General features: G+C 35.9%; 2 protein-coding genes across 3 annotated transcripts; one reads left to right on the forward strand and one right to left on the reverse strand.

The window, feature by feature from the left end:
* The first annotated feature begins 610 nt into the window (after window positions 1–610).
* Window positions 611–18,415, forward strand: LOC110709272 (E3 ubiquitin-protein ligase UPL7-like). Of its 2 annotated transcripts, none has more exons than XR_002508896.1 (15): window positions 611–766; window positions 954–1,076; window positions 2,352–2,592; window positions 4,517–5,106; window positions 5,918–6,904; window positions 7,242–7,573; window positions 8,203–8,481; window positions 8,571–8,823; window positions 12,960–13,130; window positions 13,233–13,325; window positions 13,982–14,079; window positions 15,843–15,959; window positions 16,107–16,196; window positions 16,343–16,455; window positions 17,911–18,415. XR_002508896.1 is itself a non-coding variant. In XM_021887487.1 (15 exons), the coding sequence occupies exons 1-14, from the start codon at window positions 743–745 to the stop codon at window positions 16,424–16,426; spliced, it is 3,492 nt and encodes a 1,163-aa protein (XP_021743179.1). In that variant the 5' UTR covers window positions 611–742; the 3' UTR covers window positions 16,427–16,455; window positions 17,911–18,415. The 2 variants fall into 2 exon arrangements, 1 of the variants encoding a protein (XP_021743179.1); XM_021887487.1 differs by having other exon boundaries at window positions 13,972–14,079.
* On the reverse strand, window positions 16,832–19,876 carry LOC110709273 (GDSL esterase/lipase At5g03820-like). The gene is made up of 5 exons (XM_021887488.1): window positions 19,232–19,876; window positions 18,990–19,120; window positions 18,569–18,802; window positions 17,932–18,187; window positions 16,832–17,279 (listed from the first exon to the last, which is right to left on the reverse strand). Exons 1-5 carry the CDS (start codon window positions 19,479–19,481, stop codon window positions 17,086–17,088), a joined length of 1,065 nt encoding a protein of 354 aa, XP_021743180.1. The 5' UTR covers window positions 19,482–19,876; the 3' UTR covers window positions 16,832–17,085.
* Window positions 19,877–21,113: the final 1,237 nt, after the last annotated feature.

Raw genomic sequence — 21,113 nt, forward strand, 5'->3', positions numbered from 1 at the left:
CAACCACAACAGCGAGTCAGTTAATCACCATCGGAATAATGACGGCCCACCACCTTCCTTGTCGTGCGGGAAGGTGGTTTTTTAAACCCTGGCGACCAGCACAACCGGCAACCCACTACTGCAATCGGTTTCAAGTGTCGGTTGACTACGGTAATCGACATCCAAAACCGGTTACCGTACCGGGTTATCGGTTTTTCATGCCGATTGACCGGCATCCAAAACCAATTAGCGTGGTGTTTAATTAGTTTTGCATGCCGATTGTGAGCGCATAAAGATTAAAAAAATCAGAGGTACTGCCCTTTCACCTCCGATCGCTCCCCCTGCGCTAGCTCCACCTCCGATGTACTTCCGTCGGACCACTGCTTCCCTTCATCTGTTGTTGTTGCGGTTGATGGTGGTTGGGGAGTGGTGGTTATGGTGGTTACCGGTGATGAGAGAGAAAAAAAAAAAAAGAAAAAAGGAAGATGTGTGGAGGTATAGTAAGGGTATTGGTGTCCATTTATCTTAAATGTCGGCGATTTTGATAAAATTTGTTGGCGGTATTTAACACCCCTTTAGCAATCATGTTTAAAACTGTTGTTATTATTGTAGAGTAGACTAGTAGAGTAGAGAGACTAGAGATAGACCGAGTTAAAAGGAAAGTACTCCGTAACTTAGTTTTGGTGAGTTTGGTGCTCCTTTGGCAAATCAATCAAAAGTTCAAAACAGAAGCGTTTGAACGCAAGATGATCGCATAATTTTCATGGATGATCTCAACAAACATCTGGTAAATTAATATTTTCTTCTTTCTCTCTCCTATCTCCTGCTGAAATTCTTCTCAATTTTGAACATTATTTGCCTCTAATTTCCATAATTTCCCCCATTTTTTCACAAATATGCTTTCAAAATCAAATTCTGTAAATTTTGGTCAAAATTTGATCTCAAATTTGTTAAATTTGGACGCAATTTCTTAGGTTTCACTACGAGGAGCAAGTTCGAAGGAAATTACAAGGGTTGCCCTTCTTGAGAAGGTTTCCCATGAAAGAGAGCTCCGGAATTATGCTCGGCGAGCTAGTTCCGCTGCTCTATTTATCCAGGTACTCCATTTTTCGTTGTTTACGCTTTATTCGTATTTGTCGGTCGGATTGATCTAAGTAATCTGCTATTTTGATTATCAATGTCACATAGTTTGCAATCTGAATGTCAAATTTGATTGTACTAGTAGGCAAAATGTTGTGCTTATGATTATAGATTGGAAAAATGGAAAGTAGCAATTCCTTTTTAGTTTTTTTTAGAAGGTTTGTTATGTTTTCGACACGATTATTGCCGCCTGTATGATTGTGTTTACAGCGCGAACAATTTGTTAGTGCTAAATGTTGGTAACTATGGCTAGTAGTTTAAGGTCGGCTAGAGTTCTTAAACAACTTGGCACTGCATTATTTGCCTTGTAACGAGCTCGCTTGTATGGTATATTCCTAGTCTATGATGACATTGATCTTCGTATTTATGTAAGTTCCGGAGTTAGCTATTCTTACATGTCATCTTTTTGAGGTCCTTCAGAGAGTAATGCAAGCTTTATAGCCCTTTTGACCATAGAAAATAATAAGTGTCAAGATGTGATGTAAGAGTTTCGTAAGATACTTGACAAATTCTATTTAGTTTTTCTACATCTCATCTGGTACTTGGGCATTAAAGGTTACTGCCGCTCAAGGTCACTAGATTAATACCTTGGAATGTAGTGGGTCAAACCGTAACTTTTGGAATTGTCCCTTTTCATTTAGTATTTTCAGGAGTTTCAGCACCTTGTGATCCAAGATTTATGGTCTATAATTATAATCTTAGCTTAGATCTGTTTCTTAAATTGAGTTTTGCACCTTAACTAGCTAATACTAGCACAAACTCTCCTTGGAGACCCTTGACCATTATTGACGAGGGGAGGCATTTCGTGATATTACATGCATATTGGCTACATGATAATCAAGAAAAAGCATTATGGTGGAAAATATTGTTTAAGAATGATTTAGGATATAGTGATAGTTGCTTTTGCAATGCATGGCCTACCGTTTTGCAGGAAAAACTTATTGCAGTGCAGTCCCAAACATGTAAATAACAAGATTGTTGCTGAGGAAGATTTATATTCTAAATCGATTGAATCTACCCTCATGGTTTTAAAAATTGATTCATACACGACATGTTGGTTAATTGGTTGGTATGCAAATCTTTCTTGTATTTGTTATTGAATTGCCGCCTTGTTTTTCATATGCTGTTGTACTGTATCTGCTTGTGTGTCTGGTGAAAGGTCACTACAAGGAGCATTTAAGAGTTTTCCAGGTTCCTTTTAATTGAGCTAACTTTCTTGTAAATGTTATCAGAGGGTTTGGCGGCGCTACAGTGTGACAATGAGAGTGGCATTAGAGTTTCAAAAAGAATGGGATCTCTCCATACGTGATGCTTCTAGGCCAATGAGTAAAACATGGATTTCTTGCTATTTATTGAGGCCCTTCCTATATTTTATCACCCATTTATCTCTCAGACGGCGCACTGTCCAAAGCCAGGCTGTGAACTCTATGCGTAGTTGTTTTGTGATATTATTGGAAAATTTAAATTCGACAGGTAACTTTATTTGTTTGTGTACTTATTTTGATTGGCTAGATGTTGTTAATTCTTATTTTAATTTTGATTTGGTGTGCTAGAGTTCTTTATTATTTGAACTTTCTTGGTTATGATAATATGTGTCTGAATTTGACATTGCTATATTTTATCTTAGTGAGATGACAGTCTGATACTTTGCCATCATAGTGAACTGCCTTATCTGAGTTTTTGCTCTTTACTTGAGTGTTATACGAGATCTGCATCATGTGAGAAACTTTTTGAAAGGAAAAATTTATAAACTTTGACATACGGATATCTTTCTTCCATGAATAAACATGGGAGTTAAAGAGTACTTCCTGGAATGATTATAAAAAAAAAAAAAAAAAAGATTCAAAGTTCCCATCGTTCCACAATTGTCCAAACTATGCATCTTTGCAGCTCCTGTGCATCCAATTTGACTTGGATACCAAGTCTTTGACGAATTGTGTAATTCTTTTCTTTTCTGAATCACACCTATGACATATCTTCTAGCATGAAATTTTCTCTATCTTGCTTCTCCTCCCTCTCATATCCAGTTTCCCTAACATATAGTTCTTGGTCAATCTTCTCTCTACTGCATCCCTACATCCAAATCTGGGTATTAACCTGCATTGATTTTTAAACTTCCCAAACCCTTTACCACATCTTGCAAATTTGTTGTTATGAAAGGCCTTCACGTATGCAAATTATCTGGCCCAAACTACTTTTCAATTTTAATCCATTTGATTAAATACCCTCAATCTGTAGCAGATTGAGAAAATCCTTGAAATTGATGAAGTTTACTTGCACTTAGTGCAGTTTGGGGCACCCTTATATAAAACCATTAAGATGTAGTATTAGTAATTTATGTTGTGCGTGCGTGTGTGCATGCACACATTGATACAAACATGTGTATTTGATACATTGTGATACTTCTAACCCATCTTCTTACCTGAAATTATATGGTGCTTGAGAAGAGTCCACATTGACTCCATTCTCTTTATTCCAAAGAAACCTGTCATATTGTGGAAACTCGAATCTTGCGACCTCTATGTTTATGCTTTTGTATTAGGAAATGAAGCTTTGTTAAATAAAAAAAAAAAAAAAAAAAATAAAAAAAAAAAAAAAAAAAAAAAAAAAAAAAAAAAAAAAAAGTCAAGAGCAGATTTGCCCTTAGTTGTTACCCAAATTCCCATTTGCATCCCCATGCCTATTTGAAAAGGTGTTTTGAATAAGGGCCAAAAAATTGAGGTGAAGTGAAACACTTTGTATCATGGTGATATAGCATGTAGTTCAAGGAGTTAATAGAAATGAAATAATGGGTTCTTGTTTGTCAAGAAAACAAATATTAGAAGTGTAGTTATATGATTACCATTTGTAACTATTTAATAGGACATCGTATGTTGGAAATCATTGGGCATTGTTAGTGAAAGTGGAATAAGCTCTTAAACAAAATATCTCAAGAACGTAGCATTCATTAAGGGTTGTACGAATAATTAATCTAAATTTGAATTCTTAGATTGCAGTATATGGGGATACTTGCGACTTTGAATTTTCTAATTTTTGCCAAAATATGTCAATGCTTTTCCCAAAGCTCTGATGATGGCCTTCTACCTAGGGTGTATAACATGAATGCTAATGTGCCTCTACTTCCTGTGGAGGTTCATGTTTTGATGTGCCAAGAATCTTCTTGATCACTTTTCTGAAATTTAGTTGCCTATAACTACCTCTTTTCTTTTTAGGATGAACAAGAAAAAGGAAAAAAAAAAAAAAGATTGAATTTAAAATTCATCTTTTCTGGTTATAGAAGTATTGTACAGTGGACAACCTCTATGATAAATAACTTATTTATCCTCTGTAGTTTTTATCATGTACATATAACAAGTTATTACTGTATTTGTCTTCTTATCAATTTTTCTTTTGGTAGACTTAAATATAAATTTCTGCGCTTTGGCAATTGGTACAAATGAGGAGCAACACATGTGGAATTATCAAGGAAAGAAGCTAGTCTCTTTGTGCTCATTCATACTTGTGGATTATGATAATTACTCACTAGGGAGTAGTGAAGTTGTTGCTGTTACAGCATTATTGATGCGTTTGGTTATCACCCTTGCTGATTCAAGGGGCTGGAAGTGCATATCTGATGAAAAACATGAGGATGCAGACAGTGCAGTAAAGGGTTTGGTTAGATTTATTGGCAGTGACAAAAGTGGCCTGTATAGATCTGTTGGGAGGTACTTGACTAAGTTGAGTGCTTCTTCTAATTCTTCACAAAGTGTTGTTAAGAAGGATGATAAGTTCTTGATCACTGCCAGTGCAATAACTTTAGTATTGCGACCATTTCTGGTATTCAACACCGATGAAAAGGATTTTTTACCAGTAGATGTGCAATGTGCTGCAGAACAGTATTGTTTATTCATACTTACAGTACCCTGGCTGGTTCAATGTATCCCAGCTGTGATTCTTCGTGCTTTGAGTCATAAATCTACTTTACTGCCCTGCTTTCAGACTCTCCTGGTGAGTAATAAGGCCTGCTAATAATATTACTTTGATGTTGTTGAATTGTTATTCATCAATACTAGTGGTGGACTGGTGGATCATTCTGAATAATTTAACTCCCACCATTTTGTTTGTTTGTTTTGTTCTACACTATTATTGGTGGCTCTTTATTCCAAAAATGTTAGTAAAAGATGAGTGGGTGTAAAAAAAAGGTGGATTTAGTAAGATAGATGGAGTAATAATGTTGATGGATGTAAGAAAGAGGTGGAGAATGGTGGGGAAGATTATAAATGGTGCTTGCAATATAAAAAAAAAGTATAAAATGAATAAGGTGGGTAGAACACACACACACACACACACAGAGTAGAGAGAGTTTGATAAAGAAGGTTACAATTGATAGTGGTGTAGAGGGGGGTTTAAAGTATGATAAAGATGTTCTTTTTTATTTCAGTCTCTTTCCTTTTTCTCTTTGGCAGTAGAGATGCAAGTGAGGAAGGTATTTACACATGGCACAAAGGGACTTTTTCTTTCAAACCATAGAAAGAGAGAATCTCTTTGTTTCTGGAGTCTTCTTCAGAATTCTTATTGGATTATGTTTATCTTCTCTGGGCTCATGCTCATGGGATCTTACTTAGTGTGTTTTCTTTCTGATGGTGTGTGTGATTGAAATTTTTAAAATTGTTTTCTTGAATTTATCTGCTCATTGTAATGCTTCTCTGCTCAATGGAATTTCTGTTGTTGTGATAAGAGGTTTTACTGAAATAACTATGTAAGGACCTTGCAGTATAAAACTTCAGAGGGCTGATCATTTTATGGCAGGTGATGGCAGATCTTAAATAAAAAAATCTTGATGGAATATTCAAGGATGGATCTCTCTGGAGCTTTGCATCCCAATGATATACCCTGTGTTGGTTGGGCTCTTTCAAACATTATAAGCCTGGTAACAGGGAGAGAAAATGGCTCCTCTGAATCAAGCAGCTTTACTGATGGTGTAGACATTGCAGGATATGTTCAAGTTCTCAATATCCTTGCTGAAAGATTCCTTACCGAGATTGAGAAAAATCGATTTGCAGAAAAGGAAAGGCAAGAACTGTTGGAGGATGGAAATTCTTCTAGGATGTATAAATATATGGCGGAAATGACCTTTGGATCCTTAAATTACATGGACCTTTTGAGACCTGTTTGTCAGCAGTGGCATCTTTCAAAGCTCATGGTCGCAGCAAAGAGCAGTGCTTTCACAAATGAAAATGACTCCCTTACTTCAAAGTCAGATCTAAAACAGATTAAAGTTTTGGATCTGCTTGATATTGCTCATTATTACTCTTACATGATCAGAATATATTCAGCCTTGAATTTGATGCTCGGCCCATTACCAGTTCTTAATATGCTATCTTTTACTCCTGGATTTTTGGTCAGCATCTGGGGAGCAATGGAGCATGCTCTATTTCCTAAAGCCATTCAAGCTTCTGGAGATGACTTGTACCATGCTACTGAAATGGATGGGAACAAGTCTGCTGGGAATTCAAAGAGAAAACAAAAACAGCCTAGTAAAGATGGAGCTGCTAAATGGGTTAATGTATTTTATAAAATTAGTGGAAAATCCCAGACAGATGCAGATAATAGCTCTGTTGGGATTGACAGTCAAACTGAAGACAGCCAGATAAAGACCAATCTGGATGATATGTGGGATGTAGAATCTTTAAAATGCGGTCTTGAAAGCATTTCAAAGGAAAAACTATGTCTAATTCATCTGTTTTGTGCCACATATGCACACCTGCTCTTGGTTCTTGATGATATTGAATTTTATGAGAAACAGGTATCTGCTGCTCCCTCCATTCCTTTGTATTCTTTACACTTTGATTTTCATGGTCTCCAATGCACACCTTTGACCACGTATATATTCTATATGATATGAATAAACAATCTAAAAATTGATATATTCAAGCTGGATTTAACAAGATCCCACATGATATGGTTTTGATGTTTACAATAATACAAATTTAAAGTCAAAAATTTAAAAAGTTGACCATAAAAGTCATGATGTAAAGAATAAAAAGAGACGAAGGGAGTATTATTTATTGGTTGTAGATCTTACAATCTATTGTTTGATTTGTTTCTATTACTAATATTGGGCATCTTGTTGTGTAACATAGGTTCCTTTCTCCTTGGAGCAGCAGCGCAAGATTGCATCAATGCTAAATACACTTGTTTATAATGGCTTGCTTCATAATACAGATCGGCAAAATAAACCAATTATGGATGCAGCATCTAGATGCCTACAAATGCTATACGAAAGGGACTGCAGACATTGTTTTTGCCCTCCATCTTTGTGGCTTTCACCAGCTCGCAAGAGTAGGCCTCCTATTGCTATGGCTGCCAGGACCCATGAAGTTCAGTCAGAAGTCAGATCAGATGACAATTTGACCTTTCCAAGCATGGGTTCTTTTATAACTGTGACTCCTCATGTATATCCTTTTGAAGAAAGGTGGGCATAGATTTCTAAGTTCTCACACTATGAGCAAGAATTTAGAATGAAATTAAGACCGGTAATATGATTGCAGATCTTTGTGTTTACATGTGAATTTGGCACTTGTCCTCTCCTTGAAATTAGAGTTTTATGACCAATTATGACACGAAGCATGAGGTGTACGAAATATCTTCATAGATGTCCCCTAATCGTTATTACACCTGTAATTCACATATTATCAATATCATCAGCATTTTTCTTCCCTAATTTCTGCCATAGTTAGAGCTGTAATCATGTCAGAATCCATGCTAATTCCTAGCAAAATCCATACTAATTCCTAGCATAAACCTGTATGAGATCCTCTGTAGCTGTGCTGATCCTCTTCTTATAATTTCTATTAATGGGATCATCTCATCCATTACTACGGACATGTGGTCTCCTTTTGTACTTGCCCTACCTATATAATTTGTTAGTAAAGAAGGGGGGGGGGGGATGATAGGTTTAGGTTTGAGGCTCAAAAGGCAGTTGAAACTCTTGAAAATTTTTGGTATAGTCTGAGATTTACATGATATCTGCCTAAGATTTTGTGTCTTTCTACTCCAAAGTCTAAACTAGTCATAATATTTACTTGTTTACCTCATTGGCAGGGTTCAGATGTTTAGAGAGCTCATCAAAATGGACAAGACTTCTCGCAGGATGGCCGGGGAACTCAATGCCCCTGGTGAGCGATCCGTTGCGATTGTAGTTCGTAGGGGTCATTTAATTGAAGATGGATTTCAGCAATTGAATTCTCTGGGAACAAGATTAAAATCATCTATACATGTTTCATTTGTTAGTGAATGTGGTCTTCCTGAGGCTGGCCTGGATTACGGTGGTTTGTCTAAGGAGTTCTTAACTGACATTGCAAAGGCAGCGTTTGACCCACAGTATGTTGTCTGCATGCTTATCTTATAATCAAAGTAATTGATTTCTTTTCATGTAAGTAAAGCCTGCGTTTTGGATTCTTGATCCTAAGGTATGGACTGTTCTGTCAGACCTCAACTTCTGAGAGACTGTTAATCCCCAATACTGCTGCAAGATTTCAAGAAAATGGTGTCCAGATGATTGAATTCGTTGGAAGAATTGTTGGAAAAGCTCTGTATGAAGAAATCTTACTGGATTATTCATTTTCACATGTTTTTGTCCAAAAGCTTTTGGGCCGCTATTGCTTTCTTGATGAACTCTCTACCCTTGACCCAGAGCTGTATCGAAATCTGATGTATGTCAAGGTAAGATTGATTTTTTTTTTTCTTTTAGTATCATTCATTGTAAAGCCTTTTTCTGCCTATTTGTGAGTAAAAAAACCTGTGGAGTGTATGATGTGTAAGTAGCAGAACTGTGAATAGATGTGGAGAAAAAGCAACATAAAATTGGTGTCTTTTTGCCGGACATGTAGCCATTTGACAATTCTAAGATATAAAAGCAACAATAAAATATTGCATGGCATTTGACCTGATTAAGGTAGTGTTTAGCCAAGCTTCTAGGAGAGTTTCTAGGGATCAGTAGCTGAAACTAAGCCAAACACTACATATTTGGAAGTAGTTAGTAAACTTAAAATGACTTCTAGGAGGGCTAGAAGTAGATGCTTTAAATTGGAGCTTCTCAAATCATTTTCTCGGGGAGCTGTTAAGATCTTTTAATGAAAATTTTCCAAGTCCAAAACACCCTCCACAATTCATGAATTCCCTCCTTGCCCTTGTGAAAAATAACTTCATGCTCCATTGTCATCCTTTCTTCTACTCTAATGGCAACAACCTTTAAAACTTTCCACCACACCCACAAATCTTTACCTCTAAAACTCTTTTTCTTTTATTATTTTTTCAAATTGAAGAAAGAAGCACAGGTGCATCTCCTCATTTCTTCTTGTGTTTACCCGAGGGAGAGAAAAAAGCGCATGGGGTGTGGAAAGATAGATATGATAGGTAGTTGGGTTGCAATGGTTATTGTGTGGCAGTTTTCTGGAGGTGACAATGATGGTTTGATGGTGGTTGGCTGCCTGTGGACTTGACCACTTAGACTTTAGAGAGGATGGATTATGGAATAGAGATGGAGTATGGGCCTATTTTGTTTAGAAATGGATCAATTTGGATTCATTTTCTCCATTTTCCAAGAAGCTGGAAGTATATAATGGTCCAAACAACATCAAAAAGTTTATTTTTCTGAAAATTACATCTATAATAATGTGGCCAAACATCTCAAAATTTCTCGAGATATAGTTTCTGGAAAGTGCTTCTCAAGAGCAGAATATGTTTTTTTTTTTTTAAAAAAAAAACTTAACAAAGCTTAATAAAATTATCTTTTGAAGTCCATTTTTCTTTAATCAACTTAATATTGGATTAATCTGTTTTTGAAAATCTTCACTTTGATTTCTTTATGTTGTCAAGTTCAATGTATAAAAAAGCTCAAGGCGCACTAAGGCGATAAGGGATTTGCAGCGCCTAGGTGCGCCTCAGTGCAAAGAGGCGCACTGTATAAAAAGTTAAAAAAATTGGCAGAAAATTGCTTCAAAAGCGCCTCAAGTGCGCCTCAGGTGCGCCTCATGCGCTTTTGGTGCGCCTCGGGCGCCTCAGGTGCACCTAATTGAAAACGCCTCGCCCAGACCCAAAAAAGCTCTTACCCCCTATCGCCTTGCGCCTAAGCGCCTTAGGCGCACTTTTTCAAACACTGGTCAAGTTGTTGACTATATGTTTATCACATGGAATTTACATTGTAAGAGACTATTTATTTTATTGCTTTATGTTGAAATGGGAAGGAAATACAACTCTTAGGTTTTGCGTACTCTCTAGATGCATATCTTAGTCGAGATAATCTTGCAAGTAAAAGAAACCTTGTTTGTGATATATCCTACATCACTAAAAAAAAACTTTATTTATTTGAGCCTCATGAAAAACTGTTGAAAGAATTTGCTGTAATTGGGAGACAAAATTTAAATATAATCCCTTTGTTTAACAAAATTCCTTCCCATTGATAGATCCAATAAGTACAGAAAATAGGGAAAAATTTTAAGGAATGGCTCCAAATGGAAAGTGGGAGGAATTTTATGCAACAGAGGGAAAGGAAACAGTACTTTCAATAACTCTTTCTTTGGTTTACTTTACACAACATCTGTAATTTCTTTTTGGTTGATGCTAGTTTGCCTCAATTATCTTCCATACCCTTAACTTGTGACACAATAGGCATCATAGGTTGAGCCATGAAGTTCCAAAAAAATTAAAAAAATATTAAAGATATGGGCCACAAATGAAAGATCAATTTATAACTGAAGACTGTCTTATAGACTTTCTAATGCTTATGTTTATAAGTTGAGGGTAATTGAGGCAAAGTTGAAAAGCTTTATTTTCTATGTACCTTTTATTTTCTATTATAAGATCGAACTTAATATCATTACCCACATGTCTCTAGCAAAGTTGAAGGTGAGTGGGTAAAGGTTTTTAGATGTACACGTGTATGTTACCCATATATAAAAAAGAGGCTGTTTTCTTCAAGACTCCTAATCAAAAAGGCAGATGAATGACCTACAATACAATAATCACAATTTTTAAAAGTCAATTGATTTCAAAAAGTCAATTACTACAACAACGACTTCTACTACTAGTAGTAGGCTGGTTTTGTATTAAGTCATTGTAATCCAAAATTGGATAATACAACATTACAAGTCTCTACTACTAGTAGGCTGGTTTTGTATTAAGTGATTTAAGTCATTGTAATCCAAAATTGGATAATACAACATTACAAGTCTCTAGATGATTATTTTGTTAAAATAAAAACTGGTTAGATGAGAAAAACTTGGTTTAATATTTCTCAGGCCACATTGAAAGTTGACGTGCTTTATAGGATGATTTTTATGGAAGGTGAGTAAAAAAAAAAAAGTTAACAGTGTGTAATATGATGTTTTCATGTCAATTGCAATTTGCAACTATAGTTGAAAGGAAATATGGGCATTTTTTTTTATGATTTTGTGGCAATTATAGTATGGATAGACTAGAGTCTATGGAGCAATTATCATTAGACCTAGCAATCTACCCAAATGACCTGACCTGTGACCCAAAAACGACCTGAAATTAACCCAAAAACCGAAATCTACTCGACTGGTACCCGATCCATCTTGACCCGATACCTTAAATGACCTGACTTTATTGTACCCGAGTAACCCGACCCGAAGTTGAACCGACACCTAAAAATTACCCGACTCGAAGTTGACCCAAATTACTTGACCCGATACCCTAAATGTTCCGAATTAAAATTACCTAATAAGTAAAATAAAACATAAAAGCGTCTAGTGCCATAAATGACTCAAACTGTTTCATCCCCAACCGTAACTTAACTCACAAACCGAATTAAATCATCGATTTGAGCTTGATCCACATTATCAACACAAAATGAACAACCCGAAAATACTCGGCCCGAGATTAACCCGACCATAAACCTGAATTGACCCGACCTGACCCAAATGTTAGCTGACCCGAAATGACTCGACCTGTACTCGACCCGAATGACCCGTTTGCCAGGTCTTGTTCTCATGAGTGTCATTGCTTGAATTTCTTTCTACTTTTTCTCATTGCACTTTATCCCATTTGTAGATTGTCATACTTGCTTTAATTTCTTACGCTACTGATGAAAGCGTCTTATTAGGAGAGTAGAGGATGTTAAGTCAAACATACAAGTATGATTTATGTTTCACAGCAAATGTGTTGTGGACCTGTGGAACTTGGGAAGGCAGCCTAAGTTATTACAGTAAAAGGCTGGGAACTCTTTATATGTCCTGGTATATATTGTGCTCGTATAGTTAAGTAGAGCACTAGAGCTGTAATGCCATCACTTCAGGGAAGTGCAAATATTTTATGTCCCCATGTTTATCAGATTGCAAGGTTTTAAGCTGCTTTCAGATCTCACAGAACTTAATGAGGTTGGTCATTGTATACTTATGGTATGGTTTGGGACTTTGGTTAATTAATGCATCAGTTGGTCTTCCTAGCTTTTCTACGGGCTTCTGTGACCAGCTTCCAGAGACAACCCAATTTCCAATTTCATGAGGACTTAAAGTTAAAGTGCAAGTCATAATGTAATTGTTTTTCTGTCCTGGCTGATGAAAGATTGTCTACTTCTTAGGGACTAATGGACTATATACCCGTGCCTTGTAACCATTTTTTTGAAATCAAATATGTTCAGATTGTAATGGTCGCAGCTTACATGTTCCATGTTTAGCATTGGAATATAGTCGCAGAAAAACACAAAATATAATGCTGTTGATTATCGCTTATCATTTGATCATGTGGATGGATGGTAGATTATTCCACTTAATATGTCTTAACTCCGAGGCTTAGTCTTAGGTTTGTGTGACTTTTGATTGTACCCTTGTTTGCAGAATTATGAAGGTGATGTTAAGGAACTTTCACTTGATTTTACTGTCACTGAGGAATTATTGGGAAAAATGCACATCATTGAGCTTAGACCTGGCGGCAAAGACACCATTGTGACAAATGAAAATAAGTTGCAATACATTCATGCTATGGCAGATTATAAACTTAATCGGCAGGTACTTAGGATTGTCTACAGTGAACTGATTGTATTTTCAAGGGCCTGAAGGCTGTTGAACATGGTTTCATGCAACTTACTGAGATGTGATGTAAAATTGCAGATCTTGCCACTATCAAATGCATTCTATAGGGGATTAACGGATCTCATTTCACCATCATGGTTGAAGTTGTTTAATGCCAGTGAATTTAATCAGGTATTATATTTCATCCTGTGCTTCTTGATGCTGGAATATATATGAGGTACTCTTGAAATATAGCAAAGATATGTAATCATCATTACACACCCTATGATTTGCAAATACTCTTGAACTGTAACCATGGCACCTCTCTTAAAGTGGCCCTGATGTTATCTATATACTTCTTATTAAAAGAGGTAGAGGTGGACAGCTGTAAATCTGGATTGACTTGGCTGTAACTTTTTCTATTTGCAAAAAGTGTCTCTGATGTTATCTTTAATTTTGAAGAGGACATCATTGTATCTGGATTTGGCTATAACCTTTTCAAACTGAGAACATATCTGTTGTGATAATAATTTGGTGATGCTGATTATCATTAATCATGAGGCATTTGCTTAGTTGACTCAAAATACTAAAACAAACTGCCTGGTGTCCTGGTCTGATGCATAATGTTGAAAACTACCCCTGCAACTTGAAATAACAAGAACTAGGGAATGAAAAGTAGCTGCCTTCCTGAAATTAAACACGCACATGCATCCTTGCTTGCTTGTTCCCACTAACAGACTCACATACACATATTAATGCCATTTGTAATTATTTGTTGTAGCTATAACTAATAATGATATCATATATTTGATTTGAACAATGAATTTATTCTCCACAGTTGCTTTCAGGTGGCAACCATGATATTGATGTTGATGATTTGCGGAAAAATACACGGTATACTGGTGGGTACTCTGAGGGAAGTCGAACAGTCAAACTCTTTTGGGAGGTACTTTCATCTTATTTAGATTTTCTGTGGTTGTGGTTTTATCAATTTGTTCCAGTAAAAGATAAAAGTAGTTTGCGCAAACACATTCTATCCATGTTGGTTATTCTTTTCCTTGGTTAAAGTAAGAAATGGGGTGGATGAACAACCATGTACTTGTTCCTCTTAACTTCTTATCCACATGCCAGCCTTGAACCAAAGAGACATTTTTTTATTTTGAAACTATGAATAAAAAAAATCTCCATGAGGTGCTTATCAACAAAAAAGACTAATGTAGGCAAGGGGGTCAACAAGGCTGACAGCTATATCAGGAACCATTATATTCGTGTGAGGTTTTGCTGCATCTTTAATGGCTCGCATTAATGCACAAGATCAGTGTATAAAAAGGCATGCCTAGGTGCTATGCGATTAGGGTTGAGCGCTTTTTTTGGCTTAAGGCAAGGCACACGTAAGCAAATTTCTTTAGCTGTTTTAAAATGTGCGCCTCACTTTAAAGAGGCGCACCAAAGCGCAGCAGGACCTTTATTGCCTCATTGGTCCTTGAGCTTTTTTATACATTGCACTAGATATAGAAAATCCTTTCTATTTAGTTTTTGTAATCCATACACTTGCTTAGCTAGTGGTATCTATATTGTTTTGTTAGTGTGAATCAATGTTATTCAAATTTAAACTGTTAAACCTCTAATCAAGTAAATCTTTTAACTTTGAAATCTTGGTGGTAAAGCATGCTATTCAACTGCATGTACATGGAATGTTAATATGATTTAAATAAAAAAATTGTAGAAATCTTGTAGTACCTGGCTGTCCGACATTGCTTTGGCAATCTGTGTGGTTGTTATTGCTTTACAAAATCTAATTATAGAGAATGAATCTAGTGCTGGGGAAGTGAAAATGTATGGTGATCTGCAAACATTGTTTGTTTAATCTTGATTTTGAAGCATCATTGAGTGAAAGAAATAAGGGTTGTATACTTTAGCGATCAGATGTTAAAAGATTACTCCAAGATTTAATATTCTTTCACATGGTTTGAAAACAGGGTTTTAGCCGAGAATTTGAGATTGCGGGAACGGTCACATTGTTGTGGTAACAGAATTGATGCATTGATTACAAACCATGTGGTGGTTGTCATGATGTGACTTTGATTTCCAAGTCTTTTAGGATTTTATCATATTTGTAAGCTATTAAAATAGTTAAGAGTAGACCATCAGAGGCTTAGAGCTTATTATTAGGGAGACATGGGGATTTTTTCACTATGTCTCATTATATAGCAAGTAACTTTTGAGTGAAACACGGGGTGTAGCATTCAATGCGGGGTAATTTGGGATGCAACTTTTGGAAAAGATCACGGGTTTTTGGAAAACACTGTTAAACCAGATGATTTCAGTTCGGTCAATTAAAAAATTATTTACAACATAGCTAAACTGATATGCACTCTGATATGCAATTGATTATTCTGTTCCAACGTTTTGAAATATTCAGTATCCTAAGTAGTTGGAAAATGATGCGTCTTTGGTAAAGAAGTTTCAATTTAATTGACATTAAATTCTATGTGTGATTCTTTCCTCATCACTTAGGTTTCTCTTTATATCTCTCTCATCATCATATGGATTCCTTAAAAAGGTGTTACAACCCCCCCCCCCTCTCTCTCCTCCCTGTGTTGCAAATTTGCAATTATAAAAGAACAGAGGAGGTGGTTCTAATGAATTGTAATTTAAGGCTGGATTCGACTTGCTTAGCTTACATATTTTCTGGATAAAATCTGATAGGTCTTGGCAGGATTTGAGCCGAAAGAACGGTGTATGCTTCTTAAGTTTGTTACAAGTTGCTCACGAGCTCCATTACTTGGCTTCAAACATTTGCAGCCAACTTTTACCATCCATAAGGTATTCCATGACTTTGGATTACCTAGCTAGCCTCATTTGTTCGGATAACTTCGCAATAAAATACATAATGATGATACTAGTGTTACAACTCTGTACTGGATACATGACCAAAATTATTGTGTTTTTTGCTACGTTATCCAATCTTAGGTTGCATGTGATGTACCTCTTTGGGCAGCATTTGGAGGACAGGATGTGGAGCGGTTACCCTCCGCTTCTACATGCTACAACACTCTAAAGGTATACTCAAGAACACCTATATATTGCTACGTAGTTGCCACTTTGCTGCGAACATACTCCGCTTCTACATGCTACAACACTCTTGTTGCTTAATTATATCTTGTTTACTCTTATTTTTTTACTCTAGCTCTCTTAATTTGTTATAGCTTCCTACCTATAAAAGAGCTAGTACATTGAGGGCGAAGCTTCAGTATGCAATCAACTCAAATGCAGGGTTTGAACTTTCTTGAGTGGTTTCGGTTGCTTACCAGTTCGTGAGGTATCAATTAGCTTTTATTTTTCTGTATATTGACCTTAAAGTTTCTGCCATCTGTAGTTGGTAAAATAAAAAAAATAAAAAAAATGTTATCCATCCAGCTCGGTTTCTTGTGATTATTTTCCCTCTAAGCATGGGCTGATATGTCACATAATTTGCTAATTGAAGTCCTGTCCAAGTAATTTTTGAAATATAGATGGAGACTCTCTTTCGTTAGAATGCTTATATACTTTCTCATGGTCATTAGCGATTGATGTGATGTTGGCTTTACTTACCCAGTCATCCTACCCATAACTCCAAGGGTAAAACGGGTGAAAAAGAGAAAAAGAACAATAAAACAATAAAGAGAAATTAGAAACAAGAAAAGATGCATTGTAACTGATGATAATCAAAGGGTGGAAAGCTAATATGAATTGTCCTGGATGTGATGACGGAACCTTCATATATACCTATATGATGGTGTTTCTTCAACAGCTAGTTCTGCTAAACTCTTACTTAACCCCGTGTTTTACAAGGAGCAAAATTAATTAGCTCTCAAATTACACTCCAAATATAGTATATCTGCCAGAGAAGCAGAGTGGCCCAAGCTCCATTCTGCATTTGTAAGGAAAACTAGAAGTGTTTCTTGATGATTTAACCTATCAGGGGAAATCCCTGTGCAAGGAGAGCACCGGCCAACACACTGTTTGCTGCTTCAGAGGGATGGAACCCATCCCAGAAAACATACTGGGTGGCATTGGAGCATGTCCCTACAGATCTTTCATTGCAAAGCAGGGATGTTTCTATTGTTCCTGTTCCACAGCAAGCTTTTCTTGACTCAAAGAAACCTGCACCAAGTAGATTGCTTCAAAACATGGGACTTGATATTCTAACTTAAGCTTTATCGCTTAGGATTGATCCTTTTATTTCGTTAACAAATTTATGTATTGGGTTGTCAATTTGTCATAAAATAGGTCACTTACTATAAGTTTTTTTATTTTTTATTTTTTTTTTATTTTTTAAGCTTACCCTTAATGATGCCCTTGATTAAAATTGGCAATGGAAGACTAATTAGATACAGTGTGGTGTAAAGGTATATTTATTTAAATAGTCTGGATTTAACGCAAATATCAAATCATTCAATTGTGGCTTATTTTTCAGGAATATTTAGAGATTAACTTAGTTTAAGGAGTCTCATTAGGTCTGCAACATTGGGATTCTTTTTTATTCTACCGCCTTTTGCTTATATCTAGTTGACACAGTTTGAGTGTTGTGCTTCCTCAATGCACCAACTTAACCAATAATTTCTTTAATTGCTTATAATTAAAAATTATATACTGATTGATTTTAAAAGCATACAGCAAGGTGAACATAACAAGATTATGCATCACTATGTTATTCTTATCAGACCTTTTTTTGATTTATTTTTTAGTTATATAACAGGAAATCTATTTATTGTATCTTTTTTTTGCATTCCAGATGTGGTGAAAAAGAGATTACCATTTTCCATGGGATGTGCTATAATGTCTAGGAGAGGCTGGTAGATGTCAAAGACCACCAATTTCAAATCCGAGTGTTTTGACTGCAAGTTCTGTGCCATGCCATTCAGTTTGCTGTTAAATGAAACGGCATCCTTGTTAAGCCTTGCTACGCATTGGTTGCTTCCTCCTCCAAAGAGGGTAATGGCTGCTGGCAAGCACCCCATTGGCGGTAAGCTCGTTACTCCTATCCTTCTTACTCCAAGTCCATACAACGTCTGTAAAAGTATATCAATATTGAGTTAGTATAGCTTTTGTTAGGCTAAAAGTGGAGTGAAAAAAGGAGTGTGTTTACCCTCAAAAGTGTTCATTTGCTTTGATGCTTTGAAACAACTTTTATTTTTTTATTCACCAACTAATCCAGTGTGTAAATTTTTGTGCATTGTTATTATATCTATTCCAAATTTAGTGCATATCTTAATGGAGTATTATATTTTTCAAAAATATGACCCATCTTAGAGTGAATATTGATTTATCAGCACAAAATATGTATGTTTCGTCCCCAAATACATAAAAAAAAACTGCACCTAAAAGTAGATCCAAAATTCATTGTCTAAATGTCTAATTTCAAAATAAACGAGATAAGGAGAGACAGAGACCTGGACAAAGTTAGCGAAGGAGGTCATGAGAATATCAGCAAACTGATCAGGTGTATACTGTCGGTAGATGTAAGGGTTGATGTAGTAATTTTGTAGATAATCACTGTTTCCTGCACTCAGAATATGAATTCCTCCTGAAAACATCCCTTTTGCTTTCTCACTCCCCACCATTTTTGTCACCTTACTCTGGTAATCCTTGTAGTACCCCAACTGTTGTGTCAATGATATCGCCCGCTATAAATACATACCCCCACAAAATTAGTCATAAATAAGAAAAAAAAGTCTTCAATATAATTTTTTTTTTCTTCTGAAATAATTACCGTCAAAGTAAGAACATTTAGAAACGGAGACAAGTTTTTTGCATGGGTGCATGCAAAGATTATTTTTCACCCTTTTAATGCAGTGGGATGATGAAACTTACATATAAGGTGGCTGTTCTCTCAGCATAACCGGAACCAGCAGACGCAAAGTTAGCACCTATAAGTAGGTTCTTTCCTCTTGCTGCTTGGCTGAGATAAGATGGTGGATACGCAGTAAACCCCAGATTCTCAGCTGCCAAAACCACAAAACATAAAACCCATTAGGTTTTTTACACTTTACACGCGCGCGCACGCACACACACTCACACAAAAAGAACAGAGAAATATGATTAAGTTGACTCACCAGTGAAATCAGTAGCAAGTTTCCCATTGCAGAACCTTCCAGTAGCCTGATGGGTGACAAAGTCTCTTCCATACGGAGGGAAGTTAGCTCTGATGAGAGTGTAGAGGCCATTGTTGTTGCCTGAATCAACAACAGAGTCCCCAAATATGCAAAGTATGGGTACCAGAGGTTCCCCATAACATCGTCGAAACACCGAAACAGAGAGTAAAAAAGTAAAAACCAGTACATGTTTTGTAAACCCCATTTTCATTGTTTACTTTGACAATGAAAATGGAAGAGAGGAAAGGAGGGTAAGTATAGGGTTGAAATATTGAGGGTAATGGGGCGAGGACAGTTGAGGATGTAATAAAGGAGTCTGGGCTGTAAATCTGTCAAATTGGAGTAAATATTTTTGCAGTAAAGCTGCTCATTGTTTACTGGAGTAGTATTACTACTCTGTATTTACTTCCTGTTTTGGGGTGGATGGTCTTGCTTCTTTGGTGCCCAAAACTCGAGTCATGTTCGACAAAACTAGTTATAATTGTTAACTATTAGGCTTTAATTTGTTGTTAGTTGTCGACTAATAGTTGTTAGAGGTTAGTTTCAAAGTAACTACTCGTAGTATTTAAGGTTTGTGGATTGTGACTGTGTTTGATGAAATAGCTTTCGGGTAATGACGCGTAAGTTTGCAATATTCATGCAGAAGAAAAGTCAACCTTTTTTCATTCTTTCTGGAGAAATAAATTAATTTTTTCTAGAATATAATTGTCACTAAATTTTCTCTACTAATTCAAGGGAGCGTTTGGTTCGGAAAATGAAAACGGAGTGGAAAGAAAACAAATAAGAGGGGGGAAATGAATCATTTTACCTTTTTATTTGTTCGGTTTAACTATAGAAAGGATATTTGTTAAGAGGAGGGTAAGGGTATTTACTGCTCTAAGTTTTTGAGAGGTAACAAATAAGGGGTAATGGTAATTGTTATCATGCCTTCGAACCAGACATATGGTAATAGTATCGGTTTAATCGAATCTGTTTCCAATCCCAAAAATACAATAACCAAACGCCCCCCAAGTATCAGTAATTATCAGCTTGATACCTTCACATTTGGGAAGCGGAATGAAAATAAAATAAACTGGTAAAAAAGAAGGGTTTGTATTACTTGCAACAGACCTACTTAGCATTGCATTATATGAAGTGATTAAAGAAAATGAGCAAATTAATTTTAGATCGTCTCAATCTAATCCTTCTCTCTTATCGGTGGTAACTTAAACGAAGTACTAGTATAAATTTTTAATGTGTACCTCGTCTAAAATCTTCCTTAAACTACATATCGACTTCTTAATATAATGTTGCATATTCTTATCGGTGAATTTTTTTTTAATTTATCATTTTGTCAAGTGACCCTAGATGTATGTATAAATGTGTCTTATTTTATAGTACCAAAATATTAAAAATCTAATATCATATAACTAATATATAAAGCTAAACTTTTAGCCAGGTCACGAGGCAACGACAATTGGCGTTTTAACTTTTCGCCAAGTGTCGAGTCACGTTGGATAAATTAAATAAACTTCATAAGATAAAAATTGTCAAAGTGTTGCGCCACCTTGTATAGATTTAGATAGACTTTATAAGATAAAAACGTTAGTTAAAAATTCCATTTTCAATCAAATTAGGATAGAATTTTAGAATAAGATTGTTGATTAGAGTTTTATTTTCGATAAAATACCAAATAATAAACTTATAATTAGGCCACAAGACAACATCATTTAGCATTTTAACTTTTCGCCAAGTGTTGTACCACGTTGGATAAATATAGATGGACTTTGTAGCAAAAAAAGTTAATTTAGAATTCTATTTTCAATCAAAATTGAATATAAAATAATTTTTTCTTAAAAGTCCA

Source organism: Chenopodium quinoa, unplaced genomic scaffold (genome assembly GCF_001683475.1).
Source record: "Chenopodium quinoa cultivar QQ74 unplaced genomic scaffold, ASM168347v1, whole genome shotgun sequence".
Classification (NCBI taxonomy): Eukaryota; Viridiplantae; Streptophyta; class Magnoliopsida; order Caryophyllales; family Amaranthaceae; genus Chenopodium; species Chenopodium quinoa.

Coding starts and splice junctions, on each gene's coding strand:
- LOC110709272 (XM_021887487.1), top strand. CDS start 743: ATGGATGATCTCAACAAACATCTG. Junction 1,077..2,351: donor CCGCTGCTCTATTTATCCAG/GTACTCCATTTT, acceptor AAATGTTATCAG/AGGGTTTGGCGGCGCTACAG. Junction 6,905..7,241: donor TTGAATTTTATGAGAAACAG/GTATCTGCTGCT, acceptor TGTGTAACATAG/GTTCCTTTCTCCTTGGAGCA.
- LOC110709273 (XM_021887488.1), bottom strand. CDS start 19,481: ATGAAAATGGGGTTTACAAAACATGTACTGGTTTTTACTTTTTTACTC. Junction 19,121..19,231: donor ACTTGCTACTGATTTCACTG/GTGAGTCAACTT, acceptor TGGTTTTGGCAG/CTGAGAATCTGGGGTTTACT. Junction 18,803..18,989: donor AGAGAACAGCCACCTTATAT/GTAAGTTTCATC, acceptor ATGTATTTATAG/CGGGCGATATCATTGACACA.